This window comes from Trichosurus vulpecula, chromosome 1 (assembly GCF_011100635.1).
Source record: "Trichosurus vulpecula isolate mTriVul1 chromosome 1, mTriVul1.pri, whole genome shotgun sequence".
In the NCBI taxonomy this organism is placed as follows: Eukaryota; Metazoa; Chordata; class Mammalia; order Diprotodontia; family Phalangeridae; genus Trichosurus; species Trichosurus vulpecula.
The window spans coordinates 498898154-498912002 of NC_050573.1; the positions used below are offsets into that span (position 1 = coordinate 498898154).

At 41.8% G+C, this 13849-nt stretch overlaps 1 protein-coding gene across 5 annotated transcripts in view; it reads right to left on the reverse strand.

The window, feature by feature from the left end:
• Positions 1–1014: 1014 nt before the first annotated feature.
• The window catches only part of PEMT (phosphatidylethanolamine N-methyltransferase), a 179148-nt gene continuing 166313 nt past the window's right edge, over positions 1015–13849 (reverse strand). For all 5 annotated transcript variants that reach the window (XM_036741691.1, XM_036741688.1, XM_036741689.1 and 2 more), the window contains exons 6-7: positions 7417–7491; positions 1015–1369 (exon numbers count right to left, since the gene is read on the reverse strand). In XM_036741691.1, coding sequence (XP_036597586.1) covers positions 1312–1369; positions 7417–7491 — 133 coding nt within the window. In that variant the 3' untranslated portion in view covers positions 1015–1311. The remainder of the gene's footprint in view (positions 1370–7416; positions 7492–13849) is intronic.

Genomic DNA, 13849 nt, shown 5'->3' on the forward strand with positions numbered 1-13849 from the left:
GGTACCATAACTGTAACCTCACACACTTAATAGCTTAGGGCGTCAATATCTTTGTCTGTCAAATTGGAGTGATGACATCTACCCTACCTACCTGGGTGTTGTAGAAATGTAAGGCATAATTGGCTTCATATTCTGATTCAAGTCTTTCCATTGGAATACAATTCCTAAAGTCTTCCATTCTGTGTGCCTGGGGCAAAATGTCAGAATAGGTCCAGGGCTCTTCACCACCTTCCTGCACTGCCTCACAAAGCCTTGGGAGTAGAGGCATTTCACCTCTCATTCTCCTGTCTAATACAACCAGACTCTTAGCCTCATTCCCCAGATACCCAAACCATACTTTATCCTAGGTCTGACTTGTCTGTAAGGGTCTCATCATTTGGCCAATGGGTATAGGTTTTTTGTGCGGTGCAAAAGATGCGTCCAAATTTATTCTACTCATGATGCAGCCAGTCTTCCAGTGGCTTGAGAACCTTGGTTTAGTGGAGGTAATAGTTCTATAAACACTCCTGACTCTGTGTGTGGGGGTGGGGCAGGCGGGGGTATGTTTCCCTAGCTAGACAATCTTGCCTCTCCTGGCATACCTTTCCCCAGGACCATATACAGTTATATCTTCAACGCTGAGACTTCCTCATTGTGGTTTTGATATATCTTAGGTCAGCATAAGAAATTAAATGGGAATTTTGGGGGAGTTTTGTGGAGGCTGTGGATGACGCTAGAAGGCCAGCAGATGACGCAGAGTCTATAACCAAATTCTTAACCCAAATTTTATAATAAGGTACTATAAACACCCCAGAAAAAAAAGAAAATTCAGACTCCTTCTCTGGTATGAAGAGAAGGCACAAAAAGCTTACATAGATTTTCCAGATTGCAGGGGCACTATGTCCCTAACCCCTGAGTTATGGAAGGGATTAACTGTATTACTTTTGTAGGTTTTACTCAGTGCCTGCTGGTTATTCAAGATACCAAGAATCCCTGTTCTTACCTTCTTAGTGTATGGAAAGATGACTAGAGAAGTAGATATGAATTAGGCTTTTTTATTATTGAATTGGGAAGTTGGGGGTGGGTGGGTGAGGGCATGTACTCAGTGGTGGACACCCCCATCCTCCAGGAGGCTGTTTCAAAAGGCACCTTATGTTACCACTCCCAGCCCCTGGGGGGTGGGGAGGGACTGGAGTTAAGTACCCAGGTAGTCACCAAGCATTTCACTTGAAATTATCCAACACATGAAGTAGGGGACAGAGCTTGGCTTCCAGCAATGCAGTCAGCCGACTCCTTCCACCACCCATTCTCCAATACAAATCCTGCCAGCATTTATTTATTCTTCTTTGACTTCGGAGATTTTTGCCGGTAGATCTCCTCAGTGAAAGGCCTGTATGGATTTTTTGGGGGGGATGGGGGGAGAGGAGAGGATTAGAGTAGGGGGAAAGGAAGGGATGGGGAAGAGAGGGCAGAGATGAGACAAAAAATTAGCCAAGTGTTTTTCAAGCAAGATCTTCTCTCTCTTCAGATTATCCAGATACTAGTAGTATAGTAGGCAACAAAGCCTTCTTACTTAGGTGGCCCTCGGCCAGACCCCTCCATTCTCAGCCCCTGCCCAAGAGCACCCTTCTCAGATTCCTTCATTCTCAGCCCCTGCCCAAGAGCACCCTTCTCAGACCCCAGGAATTACAGACTAAGCTTCCTCATAGAATGGATGAGCTCATGGGCTAAAGGCTTGTTTGCCTTAGGATACAAAAGCTGCACTTTGGATTTGTCCACTTGTTCTCCTCTGCACCCTATTTAGGGTTAGGGGGTCTGATGTGGTGTTTAGGCTGAGGATATCCCACTTTTTTGGTAGTCTTATCTGCCTTCTCCAGTCCCTTTCTTTGCCCCCAATTTTGGGGATGAGATATAAAACATTGTGCTTGGTAAAGGGGGACCATAATGATCAATCTTTTTCAGAATGATCCCCCACAGCCTAAGGGATTATGCCCAAATTCTTTAGAATGACCCTCTATGATATGGCCCCGAAATCTACCTTTCCAGCAACATTTCACATCATTCCCCACAACTGCAGACAGAGTGGGGTCACCATTCCCGGGATACTCTCCGTGCATCCTGACTTTGCTCAGGCAGTTCCCTTTCCTCACCTTGCATCTCCATTTACTGAAATCCTATCATCCTTTCAAGGTCTAACTCAGATCCCATGTCCTGTGGGAAGGCTTCTCCGGGGCATGCCAGTACATAGAGGAAGGAGCTACAGTATAATGGAGGTTCTGCTGGATTTGGGATCCTGGTTCTGCTACTCATCTGTCTTAGAAAAGCCACTTCTCTAGTTTTCTCATCTGTGAGATGAGGAGGTAGGACGAGATGAACTAGGAACTAAAGCTCTTTCCAGTCCTTACTAACTGTGACACTCACCACATTGCAATATCTCTATTAGTCACCTGTGTGCAAGTCTTAGTTCCCCTATAAAAAGCTACGTCCTTTAGGACAGGGGCAGTCTCCTAGCCATCTCTCAAACTCCCTCAGGATCTGACGCAGGGTCACACAGAGTGGTGCAGGCACGAATAATATTTTTACTACATTTTGCTATTTGCTTTTATGATATAGTCATTTCATGCTTGTCTCCATTTTGAACCCCCTTTTGTGACAAAGAAAAAAAATTAAGTAAAAATATCTGATTGTTGTTCACCCTTCATTTTTGACAAGGACCAACGACCTCACGAGTGATGTCTTGACTTGTTCATGAATTGGGCTTAAGCGGGGCAGACTTGTGCAGAGTTGTCAGCCTCACTCTCTTCCTGAGTCACTGTAGTCTGGTGCAGGACAAAAGTCAGGACACCTGGAGATGGTCTAGGATCTAGTGGATGACCTTGGCAGGCACTCCACAGAGCCTGCTTCAGCTGCCTTCATGGTCAAACTGTTCTCATCCATCCATTCTGTCAGGGGAAGTGTTGACATGTTTGGATAGACACCCCCTTAATTCACCAACAGGTTTAAGGCCTGTAGGTTAGATGGGTTTATGGGCTGTGGCCACTATGTAAGCTACAGCTTCTTGGAGCCACATATCTGATAGTGTGACAACAGCTGACCAGTATACAATATTCGGTCCCAGTAGCCCCCCTTCTCTCTGTAGTAAGTCTATTTCATTGTCTGTTCCTTGAGATCTTTGTTGGTTTGTCAATTATGCATAGTTTGACTTCCTTTTAGTGATCTTTTTTTGTTTACAATGTTGTAGTTATTGTGTTTGTTGTTCTCTTAGCTTGGCTTATCTCAGTTCACACAAATCTTCTCATACTTCCCGGGTTCCTCACTCACTATTTCTTACTACACAATGGAATATTAATTCCATTCTATTTATATATCATGGTTAATTTATTTTTAGTCATTCTGCAATTATTGGGGACCTACGTTGTTTCTAGTTCCAGTTCCTTTGATAAAAAGAATGCTGCTATAAATATTTTGGTCCACTTTTTGTTTCTGTCTTAGACATTCTTGGGGTATTTGCCTGGGAGGAGGGCCAGATGGGCCTGAGGATATTGCTACTTTTCTGGCAGAATTCCAAATTCAAGTCCAGATTAATTAATTGTCCAAATTGTAGCTCCATCTAGAGTGGGGCAGTCTAACTTTCTTCATATCCTCTTGTCTCTTCAACAGTGACCGCTGTCATCTTTGTCAATTTGTCTGTCAACTACAGAATTGCTTTAATCTGCATTTCTGTTGCTATTGGTGATTTGGAGCATGTTTTCATGTTGTTGTTTAAAATTTGCAATTCTTTTGAAAACTGTTCATGGAATGACTCCATGTATATTTTGCAATCAGACTTTATGACATGTGACACAGGTTTCCCATCCAAGTACTAACCAGGCCCGATCCTGCTTAGCTTCCCATCAGCCAAGATCTGGGGTGTTCACAGCGGCATGGCCACAGACCTCTCTCTTTTATATTTAGCTAATGCTGTTGGCACTGATGCCAAACTCAAATAGAAATGGGGGCTACTAAGCCATATATAAGGATCCTTGTGGGCTGCATAGTGAGTTAGAAAACCACATATTAATAATATCTGTGTTTTATTGTATTTTGTTTATTTTGTTAAATACTTCCCATTAAATTTTAATTTGGTTCCATTGTATTTGGGAGTGTGGCTTTGATGGGGCTGAAGGCTGTGTGTTTAATGCCTATCTGTAAGGTGTTCATATAAACCTAATTTCTGCCAAACTGCCTTCCAGTTTTCTTAGCAGATCTTGTAAAAATAGAGGAGTCATTCCCCCAATAATTTGTGTGCCTGGGTCTATCAAACATTACGCTACTCTTTCCCATTGCTTTGATTCTTGCTTAATTAAATAATCTAGTTCAGTGACCTCCTTTTCTAGTTGTTTTTTTTTTTTAATCAGCACCAAATAGTTGTTTTGAGTCTAGTAATACCACGTCCCCTTCATTCATACCTTTTTCGCTAATTATCTCCCTCGAGATTCTACGCCTTTTGTTCTTCTCAATGGATTATTACTTTACCTTTTCATCCAACCTCAAGCTTCCTATAGCACCCCCTCCTCCTCTCTCTCAGCTATATATATTGCAAGTTCTCCCTCCCATTAGATGATGAGCTCCTTGGATGCAGAGGCTGTTTTTGCCTTTCTTTGCATTCCCAGTGCTTGGCACAGTGCCTGGCACACAGAAGGTGTTGAATAAAGGCTTGTTGACTTAACTTGTCTAGTTCTAAAAATAAAAAAAAAGGCATTTCCACAGTAACCTGATTGGCTAAATTTGTAAACTAAAGTAGTACTTTACGTTAAATTTGTAAATTAAGATAGTACTGTCATATTTATTATACTGGCATGGGCCAATTTTAAGTGGTGAATATCTCTCCGATTATTTAAATCTCTCTTTATTTCTGTCAAGAGTGCTTTGCAGTTGGATTTGTATAATTTTTCTATGCCTCTAAGTTAACTCCCAAATATTTTATGTATATTTCGAATGGAATTTCTATTTTAAATTTCATTTCTTCCTTTTAAGAAAATACTGTAGAGAAATGCTGCTGATTTTTCTTAGGGATTTATTCTGTCTTTGCTATCTTGCTGTAGTTATTAATCATCCCAATTTAGGGGGGTTTTGGGGGCTGATTCAGTTTTTTAAAAGGTATACCATCATGCTTTTGAAAACAGAGAGTTCTGTATTCTCTTTGGGTGCTCATACCTTTAATTTTGCCATTTTGTCTCATTGCTCTAAGTAACATTTCTCTAATTCTATCAAATAATGGGGAAAGGGTGTTCTGCTTTTCCTGTTTAGTATTATTTTAGTTTTCTAGAGGCTCTCATATAGTCTAATCTTCTTAAAAAAAAAACCAAAACTTGTTCCACTCTTTCTCCTTCTGCCTCTGCATTTTGCATTCCAATTCTGCCAGACACTCTACAGATAATTTACTGTTGGATTAGACTTGCTAATTTTTTCCTTAAGGGCTCGGATTCCTCATTTCTCTGCTCTTTTCGCTTAATTCTGACTGCTCTTTCCAGCCATACTTGAATTATACCATTGCTGTTACTGGGGCCTTGCAGAGTTTGTGGTGAGATTTTCCCCTTCCTTTGCAGCCTGAGCCTTTTCTCCTGAAAGCTTCCCACCTATCCAAGCCAGCCTTTGGCACTCTTCACTCTATCTACTTTGCTACCTTACCCTGGCTGAGGAGTCGCTCGTTTGCCAATGCCTTTCCTTTCGAAGGTCTGGCATCGACCTTTGCTGCCTGTTCCCTAAGACTATCAGAGGTAGATGACATCTGTTTTCCTCAGTGAATGAGGGTGACCAGCTGGGACACTGATATAGGGAGATTCCCAGTTGTACAATGCAGGAAGGCCTATTCTAAGCCTTTATTATGCTATGATTCTCCAGCAACTGACTTTCTGGGCTAGTTGTAAAAGGATCAGAGGAGGGTTACTATGCAGAGAGTACTATGTACTGCTCTTCTTCATCTTTCTCTCCCTCTCTCATCTGGCCCCATTTCCTCCTGTGCTGTGTTAATTAATTCTAATCAGTACCATATTTCTGGTGTCTTCCTTCCTCCACTTTCTCGTCCTCTAGCCTCCTCAGCCATGCCCCAAGTTTCTTCTCCTTGAGCTATGGAGCTGTTCTGATTCGTGGGCTTTAACTCCTCCTGGCAGAAGAAAACACTCTACCAAAGGGCCAACTTCCAAAGTCTGGTGGTTAAAATTGTCTAGTCATTCAAGGCTGCCCCAAGCCAGCACACTGACAGTAATGGGGGAATGAGGCGAAGCTAGTAAGTGAGGAGATCTCCATCCATTCTGGGCATGGGGACCCCCTAGAGGATTGCCAAAAGTAACTGAAAGATTCTGCCTAAAGCTGTCACAGCCACAAGAGTTGGCCACAGGTCCAATGCTGGGGGTGGGGAGGGAAGGGATAGAGGTGATGGGAGCTGTAAGAGTGATGGGCTGGTGAGTTGGTTTCCAGTTACCTCTTCTGTAAGAATGACTTTGCGGTGGGTTCATTCACTTATCCTTTTCTTGTTATTGCTCAGTTTTCTGCATCTTGGGTCTCATACTATTTGTTGTGGTGAGATGGAACATCTTTCCAGAATTCTGTCCATAAACATTTTTGGCTGACTAACTGATCCTTGTTCCTAGTTTTTAATACATTTTTTTTGCAAAGAGACTACTTTTTTTGCTATGGACTCTCGAATAAGGGTGTCCTCCTTTCATTAGGTTCCAAGCTCCAAGCTCAAGGTGTCATTGGGCCTGGTCAGTACAACCCATTTCCCTTTGTCTACTTCTCTGCTGGGACAGGGTCATGGAATAAGGGAAACCAGGAGAGCCTAACTACTAGTAAGAACTCCTTTCAAAATTGGATTGAGAATCTATTCTGTGTATCTGTGATTATCCAACAGCCTGTCTCCTCATTATTTCCACTGACAGAAATAAAGCAGTTTCTTCACACACAGGAAAATTGGACTGAGTGGTTTGGCAGTATAATGACAGGAGAAAGAAATGTGGGTGAAGGGAGCAGGGGAAGGCAGGGAGATGGGGGGTGGGCATCTGCTCCACTCCTGAGATGACAATTAACAAAGCCCTCACCCAACGGCAGGAGAGAAGCCAGATGTGTAGCCAGCTGTGTCCTGCCCCAGGTGGATACTAAAGTCACCTCATTTCTACCTTCCTCTTCACTGGCCACAGATCCAGTTACCAGTGACACCGACAGCGATTAATGAATCGAGTGAGGGCACCCAAAAGGTCAGACCAGTTCCCTGGGCCATGACTCAGGCCCCACTGTCCTTCTGAGATGAAGAAGCAATCATTCTCTCTGAGTCAGGAAACTAGAAGTGGGCCAGTGCTCTGTCTTGTCTCATTCCTACTCCCCTCCTCCTCAGTCCATCTCAGACTGAGGGATATATGCTTTTCCATGCTAAAGATACCATGCTTCAAAGCTACTTACTCTTCATACATAATGGCAACTGTGTAGGTGAGAGCCACAATGACCGTCAGCAGGAGGCCTGTAGGGCTGGCATTCCTGGAAAAGAGAGGGAGAGGAAGAGGAAGAGAGGGGAAGGGAGAAGAGAGAATGCTTGAGTAAGTACTTGCACAAAGTTCTAGCCCTGGCTCTGACCCTAACGAGCTATATAACTCTGAATGGGTCACACTGCTCTCTGGGTCTCAGTTTCCTCACTTACAAAACAAGGGAATTAGATCAGATGGTCTCCAAGACCATTGAAGGTTCATTGTAATTCTGATGGTCCATGATTTCTATATATGTCATTTTTTAAGCATGTGAGCTTAGGGTAGGGGAGGGTCCCCCTCTCCTTTCAGGAAGCAAACTACAATCCTACCTTCTACGTTGCTGGTGAGGAGGCTCTTAAATCCTCTTAAAATTTTTTGGCCCTCATTTGAACCAGAGAAGAAGTCTGAATTCTCTTTTGTGGGATGTTTACAGTATCTTATTGTAAATTTTGGGTATATTTATGGCATTAAAAGATAAAATATGTTGATATATAATACTATACGTATAGGTTATGCGTTTCTGAGTTTCTAAACTTTTTCTGTGTCATCTGAGGCTTCTGCAAAACTCCTAAAATTCTCATTTAATTTCTTCTGCCAACCTGAGATATATCAAAACCAAGATGGGGAAAAACTCGATGTGGAAAGGATAACTATATCTAGTCTCCATTATTTTGATTTCACAGCAGATTTTACCTTAAAAATGAAAATGAACTAGCTTTTGTGGCTCTCTTCACTTAGAGGAGTTCTCATTGCCCCCTGCAATCACTGGTTTTGAGCAGCGGAAGGGAACTCAGGGTTTGTCTGGTTTAACCTCTTCATTTTGTAAGTGAAGAAATAGCCCCAGAGAGAGAGAGGAAGTAGTTCAACTGATGGAATCCTAATAAAGGTGCCCCCAGCCCCAATATTCTAACTTCCTTATAGGCCCCACTGGACAGCAGGCCCAGTGCCCCTACCCAGCCACCTGCCCCACACATACTCACTATCCTAACTTCTTCATATATGCCTCCCTGCTCACTAGACCAACAGGTGTGTCCACGACCTCATATTTCTCACAGAAACTGCAGGCGTGTCCATGTGATGGGATCCCAGCCACTGCCTCTAGCTAGGCATCACCCCCAGACCCACTCCTCATATTTCCCGCAGAAATAGCAGGTGTGTCCATGCACTCAACCACAACCACATCCACGTAGTCTTAGACAGGACCACAATACTCAGCCAATCAGAAAGCAGCACCACCAGGATGCCCGAGCAGGATGTGGACCCCAAACTCCTAAGTAGGCACCTGTGCAGCAATAGTAAAAAACTGACCTATGGGTTCACTATAGTGAACTTATGATGTAGAGAAGCTTATTATAATATCATTAGCATACATACATAGCCCCCCAATGGGTTTTTCTGTATGCATTGTGGGTAATTGCATACGCAGTTCCACCATGGCTGGAACCTCTCCCCTATTACCTAATCCCTCAGCAAACCCCTCCTGCCTTTTTAATATTCAGAATTTCTCTTATGTAATTGCATCTTTACCCTCTAACAATCCATCTTGCTTTCTCTGAAGTTGCTGGTTCCTCTTGGAACTTAGCCTGCTTCACGAGAAGTGTCCATCTCAATAAAGGCCTATACTTGGATTAAAGGTGGTCTGACTGAATTCTTTGAGACAGTTCCACCACAACATGTCATGAAACGGCGACAGTTTTTGGCATCCCTGGTAAGTAAGAGGAGGATTAAAAGCTGGGTCTTTTAATTCCAAATTCAACGCTCCCTTCCCTGTGCTACTTCTTCCTGCTTTATTCATATCTGTCTTCAGGGTCTCTATGGATTCTGAAGGAGATCTGAGAGGCAGCAGGTCACATGATCAGCTTTAGTGATGGAAGGGATCTTGGAGCACATCCAGTCCAACTACTCTTTTACACATCAGGAAACTGAGGCCCAAAAGGGTAAAATGATTTGTCCAAAGTCATGTATTAATAAGCAGCAGGGGTTGGAGTCCAAGTCTTCAGTACAGCCAGTAATATTTCCACTGTCCCAAGCCTGCCTCCAAGAAAGCTTCCTTACATTCAAAATAATTGTAAGGTTCCCAAAACAAGGATGAGGGTCTCAGGCTCAGGGGGTGGGAGGTTCACCCTTCTCTAGGTAAATCACAGACACCTTCTGGCTATTGGTCACTGAGAGGCAGACAGGCTACAGGTTGGGAGAAAACCACTAAATCTTAACACATAATAGAAACAGGAACTGTTAATATTATCCTCCCTTGCCAGACGGTGTTTATTCTGTAGATGACTGGACCACCCTGAACTTGCTCAGTCACATACACTAAATAAGGCCACTTCAGAATAGTACATAGACCAGAAACGTTCTTTGAATATGGGGGCTGTGGAGTAGTTTTCTAGATAGATCTTGAGCTCTTTGAAGGCAAGGATGGTGGCTTTGATATTTTTGCATTCTAAGAGCTAACACCAAGCTTTGCATGCAGTATGTGATCTATAAATGTTTATTGTTGGTGGTAATGATGAATATAATTAAGTGCCAGCACATCCCCTCAGTCCAGCCCAGGGAGCACCTGTGTACCTGAGAGTGCTTTGGGTACCCCATGCTCAAAGTTCAGGCATGACAGAGGAGTCAAAAAGAAAATGAGATACTCATCTTTCACTATATATCTGGTACCTATTTACTGAACACATTTTATTCATTCTTTCATTGCACTTCATTGTGTACCCAACCTTGTGCCATCATACAAATAAAAAAAAATGAAGTGGTTCCTGCCCTCAAGGAGTTTGTTTTCTACTGTAGAAAAATGTAGACAGCCTCTCAGACAGCCATTCTCTTCTAACAAAGAGGGAAAAAAAGGGCAATAAAATTAACCAAAAAATAAAACACACACACACACACACACACCCTGACATTATATGCAATGTTACAAACCCGCAGTAATGTAAAAATAAATAAATAAATAAATAAAGACAGGGTGACACCACAGCTGGTTTGCATTTTTTCTCCCCTGTTATTAGATGGTGACCTCCCTAAGGATGGGGGTTGTTTTTTGCTTTCTCTGTATCCTCAGCGCTCAGCACATATCCCATGCTTACTAACTGACCACTCTATCAAGTCTGGATGATACAGGAGTGTACATGGTGATAATTATTTTTATTTCTGTTTGTTGTGATTTCATTTTGTTCATTTTTTATTTTGCAAATTTGATTTTCCTTCTCAAATGTTGGGTTGGCTGACATTTTATTGATGTTGCTTATCTTTTCAAGGAATCGGCTTTTAGTTTTTATCAGTCTTTTGTTTTCTTGTTTACCACCTGCCCCCCTACCCCAAAAGAGGAAATTTAAAATTTGCTTTGGTTTTCAAGATTTCTTTTTTTTGGTGCATTTTGGGGTTGGTTTTCTAATTTTTAAATTATATGTTCAATTCAATAAATCTTCCTTTTTCTATTGTGTTAATTAGTGTTCTCAGGGATACAATTTTTCCTCTGAGGCCCATTTGCTTCATCTCAGGAATTCTGATACACTGTCTCATCATCTTAAATAAAGTTATTGTTTATATTGTTTTTTCACCCACTCATTATTCAAGATGTTATTAAGCCTCCTCGAGTAAAAGTGCTTTATAAGCTTTAAGGTACTGCTGGGCAGTTGGGAAGTGCAAACCAAGCCAGACTTGGTTTACTAGATGTGTGACCCTGGGCGAGTCACTTAACCTTGTCTGCCTCAGTTTCCTCATCTGTAAAATGAGCTGGAGAAGGAAATGGCAAACCTCTCCAGTATCTCTGCCAAGAAAACCCCAAATGGGGTCATGAAAAGTTGGACACGACTGAACAACGACAAATGGCAGATCATTACTTTTATTATTTTATCCCAAGGTAAGACATGTCACTTCAAGGCATTCCCTTACTATAAGGATTCATACTTTACAAAATGGCAAGTTGCTGAGAAATGAATAATGAAAGCATTTACTTTTAATCAAGGCGGGGAGGGATTGGAGCGGGGAAAGATGTTGTTATGAAGGCTTCATTTAACTCTCTATCTTTTGTTTGTGCTCCTTATACAAATTACTGTTTTTATTGTGTTATGGTCTGTAAAGGATATAGTTAGCATCTTTTCTTTTTTTTTATATTTATTGACTCTCTGAGCCTGTCATCTCCTTATTCCTCACAGGTTCTTTCTCCTTTCTCTGCCCCCATTTGCCTATCCTTTCCCAGTTTTTGTATTTCATTTCTGTTTCTTTCTTGTATTTGTTTAGTTACTCATTTCTTCCCCTATATTGCACCTTTTCTTTCATCTCTCAGTTAAATGGTTAGTTAAAAAGTCTCCCATCCTGTCTCCTTTACGTGTCTTAATTTTCTTTTACTGTGCCTTTAAAAGAGAAGTTTTCCTTTGTTTTGTTCTATTTGCTATCTCTGTGCTCTTTCAGTTTATTCTGAGTTTTCTTTTACTAACATGCTATACCTTTCCTTGTTCTTTAGTCTGTTTATGGGGCTAAAGCTTCCAAATGACTGAATCTGAGCTCCCTCTTCTAACTAATTTCTATATTGTTGCCTTTATAGATTTCGCCTCATCATCCATTTCCCCCCATCCTTCTCCATTAGACTGTAAGTTCCTTGAGAACAATGAGTTTCTTTTTGGCTCTTCTTTGTATCATTAGTACTCAGCAGTTTCTAGCACATAGTAGGCACTTATTGAATATCTGATGACTTGTTGGCTTTTTGTTGTGCCTTATACATACAGAAATATCAATTCATTAGGGAAGCAATGTTGGACAGAAACAGTCTCATGGTAAAATATTACTCTACGTCCTAAATTGTGTGTCTCAGTCCTACTCTCTATCCATGACATGACCAATTTTCTCACATTTCATCTCTGAGGCTATGTCATTCTCGTTCCCCCCTCTCATCCCCAGTCAGCCTCCCCTGAGGAGCTTACACAGATACTTTTGGAGAACATGGTTTCCCAATGCACTAATTTCTCCTAGTCCAAATCTATCACTAAATATCTACTTCTCACTCCAGGCATATAGCTTTCTCTCCCCTCCCCCATGGTAATGCACTTTAGGGGGATCTCCCCTATGTTGGGGTGAGATAGCATCTTTAAAAAAAAAACAGAATTTTACTCATTTTTCTGTTTTTCTGTTGCTTAGATTTTCCCCTGTATCTCTCAGAGAGCCATCTCTTATAATATTTTTTAAAAATTTTAGAAGAAAAAGAAAAGAGAGAAAATTCAGTTGATCTAACGGATTACCACACTGAAGAGATGTATATGCAATGTTCTATACTTGTGGAATGAGAGAGGCCCCTAAAGTGAACCTGATCCCTTATTTCAGGGGCTTGGCTTTCACTACTTACATTAGTCTTGACTCAGCATTCTAGTCAGCTGAAATCTTTTTGGAGTCTACCTCTGTGTTTCGCTGTAATACCTTTTCCTCCCACCTTTGTGTCAGCTACCAATTTGATACATGCTCCATCTGTAACTTCTTCCAAGTAACTAATAAAAATTCAGAACAGAACATGGCAGATTCCTAGAACTCTCTACTAATGATGACCCCTCAGGCTGATAATAAATCATTACAGATAATGATCGTAATAATGATGATGATGGCTATCAGAGAGAGAGCGAGAGCTTTTAAGGTCTGCAAAGTGCTTTACAAATATCTCAATTTATCCTCACAACAAGTCTGTGAGGCAGGTGTTATTATGGCCTTTATTTTTATAGATCAGGAAGCTGAGGTAAATAGCAGATCTTATCTAAGATCACACAGCTAGTGAGTATCTTAGGCCACATTTGAACTCATGTTTTCTGGACTCCAAATCCGGTGCTCTATCCATTGCTATCCTGGCTGCCTCTAGGCAGGGAAGGGTAAGAAGACTAGGGCTGGCCCAGATCTTCTGCACTCCACCACGTCCCAGATAAAGAGCTAGTTATAGAGTTGGGAGGAAGTTCCTTCTAGGTTCTGGTGGGGTGTGAAAGGGAACAACCAGACTGTGCGTTTAATGAGAAGAGAGATAACAGCTGTTTCTCATAAATTGCCTTGTGATAGTTCTCAGATTACTGTTTTGTACTGTTATTCAATCCTTCTTGTATGTTAGTACCATCACCCCATCTAGATGGAAGGTTCCTTGAGGCCAAAGCCCATCTCTTCTCCTTCTGTACAGCTTGGAACCTTGCAAAGCCCTTCCACATTCATGACCTCCTCTAATCCTCAAAACAATCCTGAGTGGGAGGATTATTCCCACAATCAATCAACAAGCATTTACGAAAAGTGTTCCGTGTGTGTCGGGCACTGTGCTAAGAGCTGGAGAAATAAAGAAAAATGACAATACACACACACACACGTGTGTGTGTGTGTATACATACTTACCTAACTCACCTGCCTTC